Source organism: Macrosteles quadrilineatus, unplaced genomic scaffold, assembly GCF_028750875.1.
Source record: "Macrosteles quadrilineatus isolate MER2022 unplaced genomic scaffold, UCM_ALF_1.0 Scaffold_1__1_contigs__length_201487025, whole genome shotgun sequence".
NCBI lineage: Eukaryota > Metazoa > Arthropoda > Insecta > Hemiptera > Cicadellidae > Macrosteles > Macrosteles quadrilineatus.
In genome coordinates this window covers 12,869,797-12,888,732 of record NW_026542594.1, presented here as the reverse complement: position 1 = coordinate 12,888,732, position 18,936 = coordinate 12,869,797, and the positions used below count along the sequence as shown (strand labels likewise).

Below are 18,936 nucleotides of genomic sequence, written 5' to 3'. Positions count from 1 at the left end.
TTTCATTGAACGTATTTTAAATTACAAATCCAACCCTTTATTTCAATATTATTTTTAGCTAGTTAATTATAGGACAGTGACCACCTAATCCTTACTTTCCTAGTAATGAGCTCAAATATATTGTGGTGATTTCCAGGTAATCTACGCTGAGCCCGAGCATCATGGGGGATGGGGTCGTAGCATGAGTAGTGGAGCCCAGGAGGTAGTGTACCGCGCCCACCGCCCTACCAGCAACCATCACAACCACCAGAACAACCAGAACAACCAGAACAACCAGAACAACAATGGATAGTGTACGCCGCGCCGAGGAACCAGCGGCTACAATGGAACACATAAAACAAATACAAATAATCACATGTCATCGTGATACAAACTTACGACAACAGCTTCAACAAACCTATTTATTTAATTTATTGTTATTCTTGTTAATTATTCTATTTCATTTGTACAGTAGAGTTTCTTGTTGAAATAAATCAATATTATGTTAGCAAATTTAAAATTAATGCTTATCGAATTTTTACCTCTAGTTTAGCCTGTTGAGGGAGTACTCTTTTTCGATCAGTGGGTTTACCTTTTCTAAGGGAATTGTTAGTTAGACTTATGACGTTTATTTATGTACATTTAGTCATTTAAAGAATATATTAATCATTTTATGTCCAAAATTAAGTATTTTTATGTTATTTTTCGTTGTTACATGTTTAAATATTCAGCAGAAAGGGCGAGTTTTTATAAAATCAATGGTTGATAGTTCCTGTTGTTACGATAATGAAAACAAAAACGAAAAACAGACGATCGATTGTACACTACAATTAACGAATTGTACTTGGTTGAAATGTAAACCCTTCTGGTACAGTATTATTCTTTAAGAAATGCTAAACTATAATGATACTATTAGAAGTAACTATTAATACAATCACCTATCTCAGTATGCCAATAAAATAAGATTTTAAGGAATTACAAAAATCGGACTACTGCAGATTCGTAGATTGGAATACACAGTATGATCAAAGGGTAAATTTTTAATTTAAGTAATGTGTGTTGAAAGTAAGTCTAGTATGTAAATTTGTAGTGTTTTACATGAAAAAGTATGTACTTCGACAATATTCAACAAAATATCATGGGATCCTCATTGATAAACCACAAGGGAGGAAAAACTTATACAGAAAAAACTTCTTAAATACGTAGACAGTTTATAGCATTAATTTTCATACACGCGAACAATGATGAAATATTTTGTAAAAAAAGGTAAATCTGGGTAAGTTTTTTTGGCACGGATTTTGCGCTAAAAGCCTTCTACGAACTCTTTTTACGAGTTGTATACAAAAAGAGAAGGGAGAGAATCATGTACTTACAGAGTAAAATTTTTTCTAATTTACATTGATAGTCATACTTTTAGTTTAAGCTAAACGGCTAATGCACTCCTAGTATAGGATAGGTTAAAATGCCCCCCCTCACTATAAAAGATAACGTTATAACAACTGTCCTAATTTACGGTTTACAAATATAGTACCGTCAAAGAACGACAAAAGAATCGACAAAAGAATGGCTATTTTAATAATCTGTTACACATGGACAATTTTACATCATAGCGCGATTATAATAAGTAATTAAATGAAAAAAAAAATATTAATGAACTAGTCTGGAGCTTCATTTAGAAAAAAAGTTTAACTAACAGTAAAAACTAGGATCGCTTTCATAGCAGTGAAAACCACATGAGCGGAGCGATTACGTTTCATGGTTTTTGATAAAACAATAAATAAAAAAAACCCATCGATATAATACAAAATACAACTTAGCTTACATACATTAATTTACCTTATCACTTTCGCTAAGATATATCATCATCTATAAGAAGTTTCATAAGTAAAGATGTGGACATTACATACATATCTATTGTATCGGCATTTTACCTGTGTTTGCAAGCTAATGTAATCTAGTCAACCCAGAGTTGTGGTTGAACCCGACCTTGAACCTAAACCAATCTAAATTTTCTCAATCTTAGCCAGATTTTGAAATTCAGGCAAAAATAATCCTGCATGGATCCATACGATTAGCGGGTGTAACTATTTAAAGACTTGCCTGCTTAGAGAGAATTGCACAGTTTTCTCCATGACTTATAAGGTTTGTTTTCTTAAATGTTGTACATTTAACATAATCATGAAAATCATTGTTTTCAAGCAGGTGTTCTACATTCAACTATCTCAAAACATTGCCAAGTAGTTGTTCGTGCGTTTATTGCTCGTCTTCCTTTTCTACAAAAATCAGGCAGTTTTTGAGAATAGACTCTGAAATTTTCCTTAATATGACATTGTTATGCGAATTTGGTATTTTCTTTTAAAACGAAAACACCAAAAATACCCTTCTTGGGCAATAATATACCCCTAGTCGTTGCCAACACAACAATCAATACAACAAGTGTGTTGCCAACACGATGATACATCATCAAAAATATTTCAAAGTAACTAATAAGAAGGCATGTTCATAATAACCTATATAGATACCCCAGCCGCAGCAAACCTGCAGACTAAGCGAATTTCCATTAGCCTGATTGGATTTACACTGAAATGCCTCCTTAAAAATATCAATTAAATAGAATTAGTCTAACGAGTACTTAGGTTTGCTGCAACAGGGATGGTGAAAAAGTGTTTTTTGTTTGTAAAATGTTAATCGTTTAGTAAGAAATTACTGTATTTTCCAAATTGGATCAAAGTATATTCATAAACAAGCAAACTACAACAGTTGACTTATTCTCCATAAGAATAACATGGGAATTTGAAAATTACAATTTTTTGGAATTTTCTCCGTAACCATTAGGCGCAAAATAACGCTTCCATATACTAAATTATTTGTTTTTTAAGCTCTACAAAATGGTTTGGAAATAAATTGTAAAATGTTGTGTTTTTAGGGTCAAAAATAGGAAAAACCTATTTTTACCCCATAAATCCCCCCATAAACCCCCGTTCCCATAGTCCGATCATGCTGGTTCGCTGGTCGCGTTTGAATAAACGTAGGTTTACACGTTTATTCCAAATTTCATCAAAATCGGATCATTTTTGCTCGAGTAATCGTGCTAACGGATACATATATACATATGAATTTAAACGGATGGTGTTTTTGGCCTCTAGGGACCTCAAAACGAAAAAGTAAATCGGTCCCGGGTCCAGGTCTTACCATGAGTACTACGGTAATAGCTTATTCCCTATATGGGAAATTTGCTAATACAAATATTGGTTTGATAATACCATAGACTAACATGTTTTATGTATGGTAATACCTAGTTATTTAAAACTGCAGAATCATAGAGACGTTTTAATTCCCAATAACATACGATAAATGTTATTTGTTATAACCTTATTTAGCTACGTTAATCAAATCTGTAAAAAATCTTGTGCATAATGATCTATTTTCACCCCACGCTGTAAATAAAACATGTGATAAGAATTTCTTCCATTTGTTTAGATTTTCTGTTTATATTTTTTTGTTATTTTGGCACCAACATGGCAACCCATAAGGCCTTTTTTAATTGATTTTTTTGTGCTTAGTTTTGAACCTCTTTTAATTTATAAAGTGATTCTTGCACATCTACAAGCAAATATATTTCCAACAGTATGCGTAGATTTTACCTGCGATGCACAGGAGCTGAGAAAACAGGTTTTCAGTAAATATGCTTGTCTGTTAATATATAGAATTAGTCCCATGTTAAATCTTTATAGGAAAAGTTGAATTTCCATTTTTGACCCAATTAACATAAATATTCTGAAAATAGAAATAAAACCTACACATGAAGAACCGATAACCTTTCTTTTGGTACAACCCGCGTGTTATTCGGTCCAGAAGTATGGTCAGGCTAGCTATAATACGTTTTACTAAAGTTTATTGATATATATGATATACGCATTTGAGAATGAAGCCTCAAACATTTAATTTAATTTAATTTAATTTAATTTAAATTTAAATTTAAATTTAAATTTAAATTTAATTTAATTTAATTTAATTTAATTTAATTTAATTTAATTTAATTTAATTTAACTTGTGAGTCTGGTACAAAAATTAATACAGTCATGATCCAATAATATAATAGGTTTTATTGTATAGCCAAAAAATACTTACAGTATATTTACGAAGTTGATCAGATGTTTATTTATGCAAGTAGGGCCTCGTTCTTGTCATTCAATTCATCGGCAGTTTGACATCATACTTAATTCATTCGTTTGAACAGTTCTGATTTCATCTACGTATCCAGAGATAGATCTCTGCCTCAGAGGTGAGCCTGTGGCTGTGTTACCAAGGAATTATAGATGTATCTATTTTTATATGAGTTGCTATTTCATTCAGCCTTTAAGGACGTTCTAGTGCTAACTTAACTATACAAACTACCTCTTGGGTGAGACTTGATGCCTCATGGGGAAATGCAGTAAAACGCAACGATATCTTGCAACTATCAGCCCGGCGTGTAATGTGCTGTTTGCGATAGCGAAAATACGTACCTATTTAGATATGGGTATGAATGTGTTATTTTAACTCAGTCTTATCAATGTTGTTTCATGGTAGTTCATGGAACCCTTTGTTTAGATCAGACGATCGTGTTTTATAATACTTATTTTGCTTTAAATAACAAAATATGTTAGCTTCATTTTAAATTTAGAAAATTCCAAATGATCGAGCTTAGGGTATCTTAATAAAGGAATCTTATTTTACTCATAGGCGACCTATATCGATCATCGATATATAACTACATCGATCTAACTCCTGCTGAAGAAATCCACTGAGGAGAACCCTACTTTACTGTTGTAGAAGGGCCTATGTATTTTTTTTTATTTTAAATGAATTTTTTGTTCTTATTTTTGTGTCTATTTTAATTTATAAAGGGATTCTGCACAGCTACGGGCAAATATGTTTCTAACAGTATGCGTAGATTTTCCCTGCGATGCACAGAGCTGAGAAAAAAAAGTTTTCAAGAAATACGCTTGTCTATTAATCAATGTATAGAATTAGCCCCATGTTAAATCTCCATAGAAAAAGTTGAATTTCCATTTTTTACTCAATTAACATAAATATTCTCAAAATACAAATAAAACCTGCACATATAGGACCGATAACCTTTCTTTTGGTATAAAACCGCGTGTAATTCGGTCCAGTAGTATGGTCAGGCTAGCTGTCATAAGTTAGTTTTGCAAAAGTTTTTTAGTAGATAAGATTATTAGCCTATGTACGTATATTTACGAAAATCTTTAATGAGAGTGATGATTCTGATCACGGGTATATTTTCTTTTGTGGTTTCTATTACAGCTGTTTTATTGCCACATTACATCCGATCAAATGTCTCCCAATAAGTTCAGAACCCTGGGTTTTAGTTGCAATGTGACTTTAGATTAACAATTACTTTTTCTACGAAGTAAATGTTGAGTAATGTTTTGGCTCGAGAGATATGTAAATAAATAACTTCTTGATCAGCATTGTACGTGTTATTAAATTTACGGAAAGTAAATAAAAGAAACGTCTTATAACACTTAAAACATATATTTACGCTTATACTGTTACTCACAAGACGGTAAATATACAAAAAAGGTGGTAAGTGGTGATCGATTTCGATTGGACACTCCAATCATCATCAGGCCCAATAGGCGAATGACAAGAATCTTGAATGGCGTCCCTACTTATACCCTATTGGCTACCGGAAGCACCGGCCAATACATTTTTATAAGTACAACTGGAATCAAAATGTATTTGTTCATTAATCAACTTATTTCTATCTTTACATTTTTCCTTATAAATATACAATTCTTCCCAAGCATTCATTACATATCCTTTCTTACAATTCTTTAAAATAACTAGACTATCCTCCATTTTTCCTAGTGAGTGCCCATTTTGTAACAGGTGTTGTGCGACATTTGATCTTTCCGGTTTGTTGTTCCTCCATGCAGATATGTGGTTTTTGAAGCGGTTAACGAAGTTCACAGTCTGTCCAATGTAGAAGCTATCACAATCGTTACAATTGATTTTATATATGCCTGAAGTGTCGAATTTGTTACAATCTTCTATTTTTGGATGCAGTATTTTACTCATGGTGTTCTGAGTCCTATAGGCTATTGAAACTCCGTATTTCTTGAATCTGTTAGCAGTCCTTTGTGTTGTAGTCCCCGTGTAGCTAAATGTGATATATCTAGTGTTTTCCTCTTTTATCTCTTCTAATGTTGTTCTGCTGTGTAGTGTATTCTGTCTATCGATTTTCCTCCTCGTCTTCCTTGCGATGTCCTCTATCGTCTTGGTCCGAAATCCATTCACTTGAGCGATCTTCTTAATGGTGTCCAGTTCTTTTTTCCTATTGGCTTGGCTAAGTGGGATCTTATAGGCTCGGTACAGCATAGATCTAAAGGCTGCGGTCTTGTGGATTGTCGGATGGATAGACTTGTTGTTGATTGTAGTGTCCGTTTGCGTAGGTTTCCTGTAAATGTCAAACTCTATCTTGCTGTCTTTTCTCTCTAATGTGAGGTCCAGGAAGTTGATCTTTTTGTTTTCTTCAAACTCGTTGGTAAAGGTGAGGTTCGGGTGGTGGCTGTTTAGTGTCTGCATCATCGTTTCGTGCTCCTGCTCCTGGGCTTGTCTGAAGATAACAAGAATGTCGTCTACATATCTAACATACAGTTTTACATCATGATTTTTTCTTAAATTCGTTAACATTTCTTTTTCCTGATGCTGTAAAAATATTTCTGACAAAATTGCCGAAAGTGGACTTCCCATAGCTAAACCATCTGTTTGTTCCACCTACAATTTTTGAGATCATACGGACTAATAGCATGGAATTTACTACACGAAGTCGTCAGTGAAGAGGTTGAAGATGCCATGGACAGTAAATATTTACGGATAAACGACAAATTAGACAAACTCGTAGAGAAGAATACACCTAATGAAGACTTAGATAGGACCAGTACAGAACACAAATTCCAGAAGAGAGTCATCAACCTTACAGACATTCAATTCAGTGAAGAAGAAACGAAAATACTGAACTACGGAATGAAGTACAATTTCCCAATGAAGAAGAAGGACGAAAACGAACTACTAGCTACTGGAGTTGAAGCAAATGTAAAATCACTCAGAGACGTAGACCATTATGCCGTTCGGAAGGAAGTAACAGCCAACGATTTCACCAGCCAAGGACCCATAGATCCCAGCAGAAATGAAGAACTGAAGACGTGCAGCAAAATAAAGAAGAAACTGGAAGAGAATAGCTCAATCGTTGTGAAAGCAGACAAAAGCAACGCCATTGTAGTGCTCGGAAAAGAAGAATATATAAAGAAGACGGAAGATTTCATCAAAGAAAATAACTTCAAAGAGCTGAAAAAGGATCCAACGCAGAAGTACCAAAGAGAGCTGTCCGACGTCGTGAAGAGATGCACCAGAGTGATTCCCGAAGAATGTCGACAGAAGATGAACATCCTAAATTCTAAAGCGCCCGTGATGAAAGGGATCCCAAAAATACACAAGAAGAATGTACCCATCAGACCATTAGTTAACTTTATATGTGCTCCTACCTACAATTTTTCAAAATTGTTAGCAAGTAAGCTCAGCAATGATTTAGAATTAGAATATGTATACAATGTAAAGAATAGTTATGAATTTGTTGAACGTGTCAAGAACATAGATATAGATTCGAATAGTAGGCTAGTCTCATTTGATATCGCAAATCTGTACACAAACATACCTGTATCCGAAACTGTAGATCTTGTTAAATGTAGGCTTTTACAGAATAGTTTAGACGATGAATATTTCAATCAGATTGTAAAATTACTTGTGACTGTTTTGAAGCAAAATTATTTTAGATTTAACAATAGATTTTACGAACAAACAGATGGTTTAGCTATGGGAAGTCCACTTTCGGCAATTTTGTCAGAAATATTTTTAAAGCATCAGGAAAAAGAAATGTTAACGAATTTAAGAAAAAATCATGATGTAAAACTGTATGTTAGATATGTAGACGACATTCTTGTTATCTTCAGACAAGCCCAGGAGCAGGAGCACGAAACGATGATGCAGACACTAAACAGCCACCACCCGAACCTCACCTTTACCAACGAGTTTGAAGAAAACAAAAAGATCAACTTCCTGGACCTCACATTAGAGAGAAAAGACAGCAAGATAGAGTTTGACATTTACAGGAAACCTACGCAAACGGACACTACAATCAACAACAAGTCTATCCATCCGACAATCCACAAGACCGCAGCCTTTAGATCTATGCTGTACCGAGCCTATAAGATCCCACTTAGCCAAGCCAATAGGAAAAAAGAACTGGACACCATTAAGAAGATCGCTCAAGTGAATGGATTTCGGACCAAGACGATAGAGGACATCGCAAGGAAGACGAGGAGGAAAATCGATAGACAGAATACACTACACAGCAGAACAACATTAGAAGAGATAAAAGAGGAAAACACTAGATATATCACATTTAGCTACACGGGGACTACAACACAAAGGACTGCTAACAGATTCAAGAAATACGGAGTTTCAATAGCCTATAGGACTCAGAACACCATGAGTAAAATACTGCATCCAAAAATAGAAGATTGTAACAAATTCGACACTTCAGGCATATATAAAATCAATTGTAACGATTGTGATAGCTTCTACATTGGACAGACTGTGAACTTCGTTAACCGCTTCAAAAACCACATATCTGCATGGAGGAACAACAAACCGGAAAGATCAAATGTCGCACAACACCTGTTACAAAATGGGCACTCACTAGGAAAAATGGAGGATAGTCTAGTTATTTTAAAGAATTGTAAGAAAGGATATGTAATGAATGCTTGGGAAGAATTGTATATTTATAAGGAAAAATGTAAAGATAGAAATAAGTTGATTAATGAACAAATACATTTTGATTCCAGTTGTACTTATAAAAATGTATTGGCCGGTGCTTCCGGTAGCCAATAGGGTATAAGTAGGGACGCCATTCAAGATTCTTGTCATTCGCCTATTGGGTCTGATGATGATTGGAGTGTCCAATCGAAATCGATCACCACTTACCACCTTTTTTGTATATTTACCGTCTTGTGAGTAACAGTATAAGCGTAAATATATGTTTTAAGTGTTATAAGACGTTTCTTTTATTTACTTTCCGTAAATTTAATAACACGTACAATGCTGATCAAGAAGTTATTTAGTGAAGCTAGTCAAGCAAAATTAGCAGCAAAATATAGGGATACAAGAATCAAGATTTCCATGAAGATTGCAGATATTTACTTCAACAAAGAATGTATCAAGAAGAGAATTACACCACAATACGCTAAAATCAAGGTCATCTGTAACACTACTGCCGCTAAAAGAACCAAGGAACAAGGAGAGGTATTATTCATCCAAAATATGATCAAACAACTTTACTGTGAAAAAGAAGAACTGAACCAGATTGCTTACGACATCCACCTACAATTTTTGAGATCATACGGACTAATAGCATGGAATTTACTACACGAAGTCGTCAGTGAAGAGGTTGAAGATGCCATGGACAGTAAATATTTACGGATAAACGACAAATTAGACAAACTCGTAGAGAAGAATACACCTAATGAAGACTTAGATAGGACCAGTACAGAACACAAATTCCAGAAGAGAGTCATCAACCTTACAGACATTCAATTCAGTGAAGAAGAAACGAAAATACTGAACTACGGAATGAAGTACAATTTCCCAATGAAGAAGAAGGACGAAAACGAACTACTAGCTACTGGAGTTGAAGCAAATGTAAAATCACTCAGAGACGTAGACCATTATGCCGTTCGGAAGGAAGTAACAGCCAACGATTTCACCAGCCAAGGACCCATAGATCCCAGCAGAAATGAAGAACTGAAGACGTGCAGCAAAATAAAGAAGAAACTGGAAGAGAATAGCTCAATCGTTGTGAAAGCAGACAAAAGCAACGCCATTGTAGTGCTCGGAAAAGAAGAATATATAAAGAAGACGGAAGATTTCATCAAAGAAAATAACTTCAAAGAGCTGAAAAAGGATCCAACGCAGAAGTACCAAAGAGAGCTGTCCGACGTCGTGAAGAGATGCACCAGAGTGATTCCCGAAGAATGTCGACAGAAGATGAACATCCTAAATTCTAAAGCGCCCGTGATGAAAGGGATCCCAAAAATACACAAGAAGAATGTACCCATCAGACCATTAGTTAACTTTATATGTGCTCCTACCTACAATTTTTCAAAATTGTTAGCAAGTAAGCTCAGCAATGATTTAGAATTAGAATATGTATACAATGTAAAGAATAGTTATGAATTTGTTGAACGTGTCAAGAACATAGATATAGATTCGAATAGTAGGCTAGTCTCATTTGATATCGCAAATCTGTACACAAACATACCTGTATCCGAAACTGTAGATCTTGTTAAATGTAGGCTTTTACAGAATAGTTTAGACGATGAATATGTCAATCAGATTGTAAAATTACTTGTGACTGTTTTGAAGCAAAATTATTTTAGATTTAACAATAGATTTTACGAACAAACAGATGGTTTAGCTATGGGAAGTCCACTTTCGGCAATTTTGTCAGAAATATTTTTACAGCATCAGGAAAAAGAAATGTTAACGAATTTAAGAAAAAATCATGATGTAAAACTGTATGTTAGATATGTAGACGACATTCTTGTTATCTTCAGACAAGCCCAGGAGCAGGAGCACGAAACGATGATGCAGACACTAAACAGCCACCACCCGAACCTCACCTTTACCAACGAGTTTGAAGAAAACAAAAAGATCAACTTCCTGGACCTCACATTAGAGAGAAAAGACAGCAAGATAGAGTTTGACATTTACAGGAAACCTACGCAAACGGACACTACAATCAACAACAAGTCTATCCATCCGACAATCCACAAGACCGCAGCCTTTAGATCTATGCTGTACCGAGCCTATAAGATCCCACTTAGCCAAGCCAATAGGAAAAAAGAACTGGACACCATTAAGAAGATCGCTCAAGTGAATGGATTTCGGACCAAGACGATAGAGGACATCGCAAGGAAGACGAGGAGGAAAATCGATAGACAGAATACACTACACAGCAGAACAACATTAGAAGAGATAAAAGAGGAAAACACTAGATATATCACATTTAGCTACACGGGGACTACAACACAAAGGACTGCTAACAGATTCAAGAAATACGGAGTTTCAATAGCCTATAGGACTCAGAACACCATGAGTAAAATACTGCATCCAAAAATAGAAGATTGTAACAAATTCGACACTTCAGACATATATAAAATCAATTGTAACGATTGTGATAGCTTCTACATTGGACAGACTGTGAACTTCGTTAACCGCTTCAAAAACCACATATCTGCATGGAGGAACAACAAACCGGAAAGATCAAATGTCGCACAACACCTGTTACAAAATGGGCACTCACTAGGAAAAATGGAGGATAGTCTAGTTATTTTAAAGAATTGTAAGAAAGGATATGTAATGAATGCTTGGGAAGAATTGTATATTTATAAGGAAAAATGTAAAGATAGAAATAAGTTGATTAATGAACAAATACATTTTGATTCCAGTTGTACTTATAAAAATGTATTGGCCGGTGCTTCCGGTAGCCAATAGGGTATAAGTAGGGACGCCATTCAAGATTCTTGTCATTCGCCTATTGGGTCTGATGATGATTGGAGTGTCCAATCGAAATCGATCACCACTTACCACCTTTTTTGTATATTTACCGTCTTGTGAGTAACAGTATAAGCGTAAATATATGTTTTAAGTGTTATAAGACGTTTCTTTTATTTACTTTCCGTAAATTTAATAACACGTACAATGCTGATCAAGAAGTTATTTAGTGAAGCTAGTCAAGCAAAATTAGCAGCAAAATATAGGGATACAAGAATCAAGATTTCCATGAAGATTGCAGATATTTACTTCAACAAAGAATGTATCAAGAAGAGAATTACACCACAATACGCTAAAATCAAGGTCATCTGTAACACTACTGCCGCTAAAAGAACCAAGGAACAAGGAGAGGTATTATTCATCCAAAATATGATCAAACAACTTTACTGTGAAAAAGAAGAACTGAACCAGATTGCTTACGACATCCACCTACAATTTTTGAGATCATACGGACTAATAGCATGGAATTTACTACACGAAGTCGTCAGTGAAGAGGTTGAAGATGCCATGGACAGTAAATATTTACGGATAAACGACAAATTAGACAAACTCGTAGAGAAGAATACACCTAATGAAGACTTAGATAGGACCAGTACAGAACACAAATTCCAGAAGAGAGTCATCAACCTTACAGACATTCAATTCAGTGAAGAAGAAACGAAAATACTGAACTACGGAATGAAGTACAATTTCCCAATGAAGAAGAAGGACGAAAACGAACTACTAGCTACTGGAGTTGAAGCAAATGTAAAATCACTCAGAGACGTAGACCATTATGCCGTTCGGAAGGAAGTAACAGCCAACGATTTCACCAGCCAAGGACCCATAGATCCCAGCAGAAATGAAGAACTGAAGACGTGCAGCAAAATAAAGAAGAAACTGGAAGAGAATAGCTCAATCGTTGTGAAAGCAGACAAAAGCAACGCCATTGTAGTGCTCGGAAAAGAAGAATACATAAAGAAGACGGAAGATTTCATCAAAGAAAATAACTTCAAAGAGCTGAAAAAGGATCCAATGCAGAAGTACCAAAGAGAGCTGTCCGACGTCGTGAAGAGATGCACCAGAGTGATTCCCGAAGAATGTCGACAGAAGATGAACATCCTAAATTCTAAAGCGCCCGTGATGAAAGGGATCCCAAAAATACACAAGAAGAATGTACCCATCAGACCATTAGTTAACTTTATATGTGCTCCTACCTACAATTTTTCAAAATTGTTAGCAAGTAAGCTCAGCAATGATTTAGAATTAGAATATGTATACAATGTAAAGAATAGTTATGAATTTGTTGAACGTGTCAAGAACATAGATATAGATTCGAATAGTAGGCTAGTCTCATTTGATATCGCAAATCTGTACACAAACATACCTGTATCCGAAACTGTAGATCTTGTTAAATGTAGGCTTTTACAGAATAGTTTAGACGATGAATATGTCAATCAGATTGTAAAATTACTTGTGACTGTTTTGAAGCAAAATTATTTTAGATTTAACAATAGATTTTACGAACAAACAGATGGTTTAGCTATGGGAAGTCCACTTTCGGCAATTTTGTCAGAAATATTTTTACAGCATCAGGAAAAAGAAATGTTAACGAATTTAAGAAAAAATCATGATGTAAAACTGTATGTTAGATATGTAGACGACATTCTTGTTATCTTCAGACAAGCCCAGGAGCAGGAGCACGAAACGATGATGCAGACACTAAACAGCCACCACCCGAACCTCACCTTTACCAACGAGTTTGAAGAAAACAAAAAGATCAACTTCCTGGACCTCACATTAGAGAGAAAAGACAGCAAGATAGAGTTTGACATTTACAGGAAACCTACGCAAACGGACACTACAATCAACAACAAGTCTATCCATCCGACAATCCACAAGACCGCAGCCTTTAGATCTATGCTGTACCGAGCCTATAAGATCCCACTTAGCCAAGCCAATAGGAAAAAAGAACTGGACACCATTAAGAAGATCGCTCAAGTGAATGGATTTCGGACCAAGACGATAGAGGACATCGCAAGGAAGACGAGGAGGAAAATCGATAGACAGAATACACTACACAGCAGAACAACATTAGAAGAGATAAAAGAGGAAAACACTAGATATATCACATTTAGCTACACGGGGACTACAACACAAAGGACTGCTAACAGATTCAAGAAATACGGAGTTTCAATAGCCTATAGGACTCAGAACACCATGAGTAAAATACTGCATCCAAAAATAGAAGATTGTAACAAATTCGACACTTCAGGCATATATAAAATCAATTGTAACGATTGTGATAGCTTCTACATTGGACAGACTGTGAACTTCGTTAACCGCTTCAAAAACCACATATCTGCATGGAGGAACAACAAACCGGAAAGATCAAATGTCGCACAACACCTGTTACAAAATGGGCACTCACTAGGAAAAATGGAGGATAGTCTAGTTATTTTAAAGAATTGTAAGAAAGGATATGTAATGAATGCTTGGGAAGAATTGTATATTTATAAGGAAAAATGTAAAGATAGAAATAAGTTGATTAATGAACAAATACATTTTGATTCCAGTTGTACTTATAAAAATGTATTGGCCGGTGCTTCCGGTAGCCAATAGGGTATAAGTAGGGACGCCATTCAAGATTCTTGTCATTCGCCTATTGGGTCTGATGATGATTGGAGTGTCCAATCGAAATCGATCACCACTTACCACCTTTTTTGTATATTTACCGTCTTGTGAGTAACAGTATAAGCGTAAATATATGTTTTAAGTGTTATAAGACGTTTCTTTTATTTACTTTCCGTAAATTTAATAACACGTACAATGCTGATCAAGAAGTTATTTAGTGAAGCTAGTCAAGCAAAATTAGCAGCAAAATATAGGGATACAAGAATCAAGATTTCCATGAAGATTGCAGATATTTACTTCAACAAAGAATGTATCAAGAAGAGAATTACACCACAATACGCTAAAATCAAGGTCATCTGTAACACTACTGCCGCTAAAAGAACCAAGGAACAAGGAGAGGTATTATTCATCCAAAATATGATCAAACAACTTTACTGTGAAAAAGAAGAACTGAACCAGATTGCTTACGACATCCACCTACAATTTTTGAGATCATACGGACTAATAGCATGGAATTTACTACACGAAGTCGTCAGTGAAGAGGTTGAAGATGCCATGGACAGTAAATATTTACGGATAAACGACAAATTAGACAAACTCGTAGAGAAGAATACACCTAATGAAGACTTAGATAGGACCAGTACAGAACACAAATTCCAGAAGAGAGTCATCAACCTTACAGACATTCAATTCAGTGAAGAAGAAACGAAAATACTGAACTACGGAATGAAGTACAATTTCCCAATGAAGAAGAAGGACGAAAACGAACTACTAGCTACTGGAGTTGAAGCAAATGTAAAATCACTCAGAGACGTAGACCATTATGCCGTTCGGAAGGAAGTAACAGCCAACGATTTCACCAGCCAAGGACCCATAGATCCCAGCAGAAATGAAGAACTGAAGACGTGCAGCAAAATAAAGAAGAAACTGGAAGAGAATAGCTCAATCGTTGTGAAAGCAGACAAAAGCAACGCCATTGTAGTGCTCGGAAAAGAAGAATATATAAAGAAGACGGAAGATTTCATCAAAGAAAATAACTTCAAAGAGCTGAAAAAGGATCCAACGCAGAAGTACCAAAGAGAGCTGTCCGACGTCGTGAAGAGATGCACCAGAGTGATTCCCGAAGAATGTCGACAGAAGATGAACATCCTAAATTCTAAAGCGCCCGTGATGAAAGGGATCCCAAAAATACACAAGAAGAATGTACCCATCAGACCATTAGTTAACTTTATATGTGCTCCTACCTACAATTTTTCAAAATTGTTAGCAAGTAAGCTCAGCAATGATTTAGAATTAGAATATGTATACAATGTAAAGAATAGTTATGAATTTGTTGAACGTGTCAAGAACATAGATATAGATTCGAATAGTAGGCTAGTCTCATTTGATATCGCAAATCTGTACACAAACATACCTGTATCCGAAACTGTAGATCTTGTTAAATGTAGGCTTTTACAGAATAGTTTAGACGATGAATATGTCAATCAGATTGTAAAATTACTTGTGACTGTTTTGAAGCAAAATTATTTTAGATTTAACAATAGATTTTACGAACAAACAGATGGTTTAGCTATGGGAAGTCCACTTTCGGCAATTTTGTCAGAAATATTTTTACAGCATCAGGAAAAAGAAATGTTAACGAATTTAAGAAAAAATCATGATGTAAAACTGTATGTTAGATATGTAGACGACATTCTTGTTATCTTCAGACAAGCCCAGGAGCAGGAGCACGAAACGATGATGCAGACACTAAACAGCCACCACCCGAACCTCACCTTTACCAACGAGTTTGAAGAAAACAAAAAGATCAACTTCCTGGACCTCACATTAGAGAGAAAAGACAGCAAGATAGAGTTTGACATTTACAGGAAACCTACGCAAACGGACACTACAATCAACAACAAGTCTATCCATCCGACAATCCACAAGACCGCAGCCTTTAGATCTATGCTGTACCGAGCCTATAAGATCCCACTTAGCCAAGCCAATAGGAAAAAAGAACTGGACACCATTAAGAAGATCGCTCAAGTGAATGGATTTCGGACCAAGACGATAGAGGACATCGCAAGGAAGACGAGGAGGAAAATCGATAGACAGAATACACTACACAGCAGAACAACATTAGAAGAGATAAAAGAGGAAAACACTAGATATATCACATTTAGCTACACGGGGACTACAACACAAAGGACTGCTAACAGATTCAAGAAATACGGAGTTTCAATAGCCTATAGGACTCAGAACACCATGAGTAAAATACTGCATCCAAAAATAGAAGATTGTAACAAATTCGACACTTCAGGCATATATAAAATCAATTGTAACGATTGTGATAGCTTCTACATTGGACAGACTGTGAACTTCGTTAACCGCTTCAAAAACCACATATCTGCATGGAGGAACAACAAACCGGAAAGATCAAATGTCGCACAACACCTGTTACAAAATGGGCACTCACTAGGAAAAATGGAGGATAGTCTAGTTATTTTAAAGAATTGTAAGAAAGGATATGTAATGAATGCTTGGGAAGAATTGTATATTTATAAGGAAAAATGTAAAGATAGAAATAAGTTGATTAATGAACAAATACATTTTGATTCCAGTTGTACTTATAAACATGTATTGGCCGGTGCTTCCGGTAGCCAATAGGGTATAAGTAGGGACGCCATTCAAGATTCTTGTCATTCGCCTATTGGGTCTGATGATGATTGGAGTGTCCAATCGAAATCGATCACAACTTACCACCTTTTTTGTATATTTACCGTCTTGTGAGTAACAGTATAAGCGTAAATATATGTTTTAAGTGTTATAAGACGTTTCTTTTATTTACTTTCCGTATATGTAAATACAAAATACTCCGCAGTTGTACTGTCTGCGGATCTGAGTTTCTCACGCCATATTGAGGAAATTTATTCTAAGGCCACCAGGATATTGGGACTCATCATGAGATCCTCTAGATGTGGTCTGAGTATAGAGGCGCTTCGCACACTGTACATTTCTTTGGTGAGGTCAAGACTTGAATATTGTAGCTCTATATGGTCACCCCACCAACAGTGCTACATTGATCGTCTGGAGAGTGTCCAGTGCCGATTTCTACGTCTTATTGGGTGTAGGATGGGTTACATGTACCGGGATGTACCTACCCAGGACATCAGAAGGTTTCTTGGACTTGATACCCTGGCCAAGAGGAGGGAAATCAGTGATGCCATGTTCCTGTTCAAGATACTAAATGGACGAATCAACTGTCCTGATCTGCTTGCGCTGATTGACCTGCATGTTTCCCCACCTAGATCCACTCGTTCCAATGTGCTGTTTGCTCGCCAACACTGCTCCACGAACTATGAACTTTATAGCCCTCTGCCTAGACTGCATCGACTCGGCAATCGTCTCTGTCATTATGTGGACTTCTTTGACTGCTGTCCACGGGTTGTCAAGAGGATTGCGTCTTCGGTTCTTGAGGAACAGTAATCTCGTTCTGCTGTGATTTAATTGTACAGGTCTTGTGTAATAATTTAATTCTCTGTCAATGCTTCCTTATCAATGCTCCCTAGTCATTATTGCCGTCTGTCACTAGTTTATTGATATTGCTTGTACTATTGATGTAGTTTTATCTCTCTTGTTATCTAGTTGCATGTTTTCTTGTAGTATTTTATCGACTGTTATTGTTTCCAAATTTCTATTTATTGTTATGCTTGCTATTCAACTAGTTTTTCTTTTCTATTAGCATGTGATGTTAGTACTGAATTGATGTATGTATTATCTTTCTGTTATCTAGTCGCATGTTTTCTTGTAGTATTTATCGATTGTTATTGTTACCTAATTCTATCCTTTGTTATGCTTGCTATTCAACCAGTTTTTCTTTTTCTATTAGCATGTGATGTTAGTATTGAATTGATGTATGTATTATCTTTCTGTTATCTAGTCGCATGTTTTCTTGTAGTATTTATCGATTGTTATTTTTACCTAATTCTATCCATTGTTATGCTTGCTATTCAACCAGTTTTTTTCCATTAGCATGTGATGTTAGTCCCTATCTGCCTTTTAATAAATCCTGCAAAAAACAAAAAAAAAGTAAAAGAGCATGAGAAAAGGCAGAAGGGAAGAAAATTTAATTAGGATCTTTCAATATTGTATCTGATCAGCATGTCAACCCTGTTATGTCAACCCTGTAAAAATGGTGTTATACCGTAAACAAATAAATAAATAAATAAAATCACATAAATTAATACGGTAATACCAATATTACTACCCTAGGAACGTTGAAGTTGTACTAACACTGATCACCATGATGAGGTAGCAGATTTTATTCGATCCTCACCTTAGGAATTAACGATGGTGATATATCTATCAGACTGCCTCTCTTCCTGTATAAGGGTAGTGCACTTCCGCTAATTATGAGAAATGATGGTTGATGGCCAGGAACGCATGTAACGAAGAATATGCCTCATGTGCAATGCAAACCATCTTGTATGGATATAAAATAATAATTGATGTTAGAGGAACCAGTGCGTGTCTTTGTGAGAAGATAAAAATACCCCGGCCGCAGCAAACCTGTAGACTAGGCTAATTTCCATTTGGCTGATTAGCATTTCACTGCATTTCACTGCAATATATAGTGCAATATATACTGCTGATTAGCATTTCACTGAAATATATCCTTAAACA

General features: G+C 35.6%; 1 protein-coding gene across 1 annotated transcript in view; it reads left to right on the top strand.

Annotated features, from left to right (window-relative positions):
- Window positions 1-18,936, top strand: part of LOC128994654 (uncharacterized) — a 43,865-nt gene that overhangs the window by 3,462 nt on the left and 21,467 nt on the right. Inside the window, exons 4-5 of the mRNA XM_054419349.1 lie at window positions 137-291; window positions 17,301-17,735. Coding sequence (XP_054275324.1) covers window positions 137-291; window positions 17,301-17,735 — 590 coding nt within the window. The remainder of the gene's footprint in view (window positions 1-136; window positions 292-17,300; window positions 17,736-18,936) is intronic.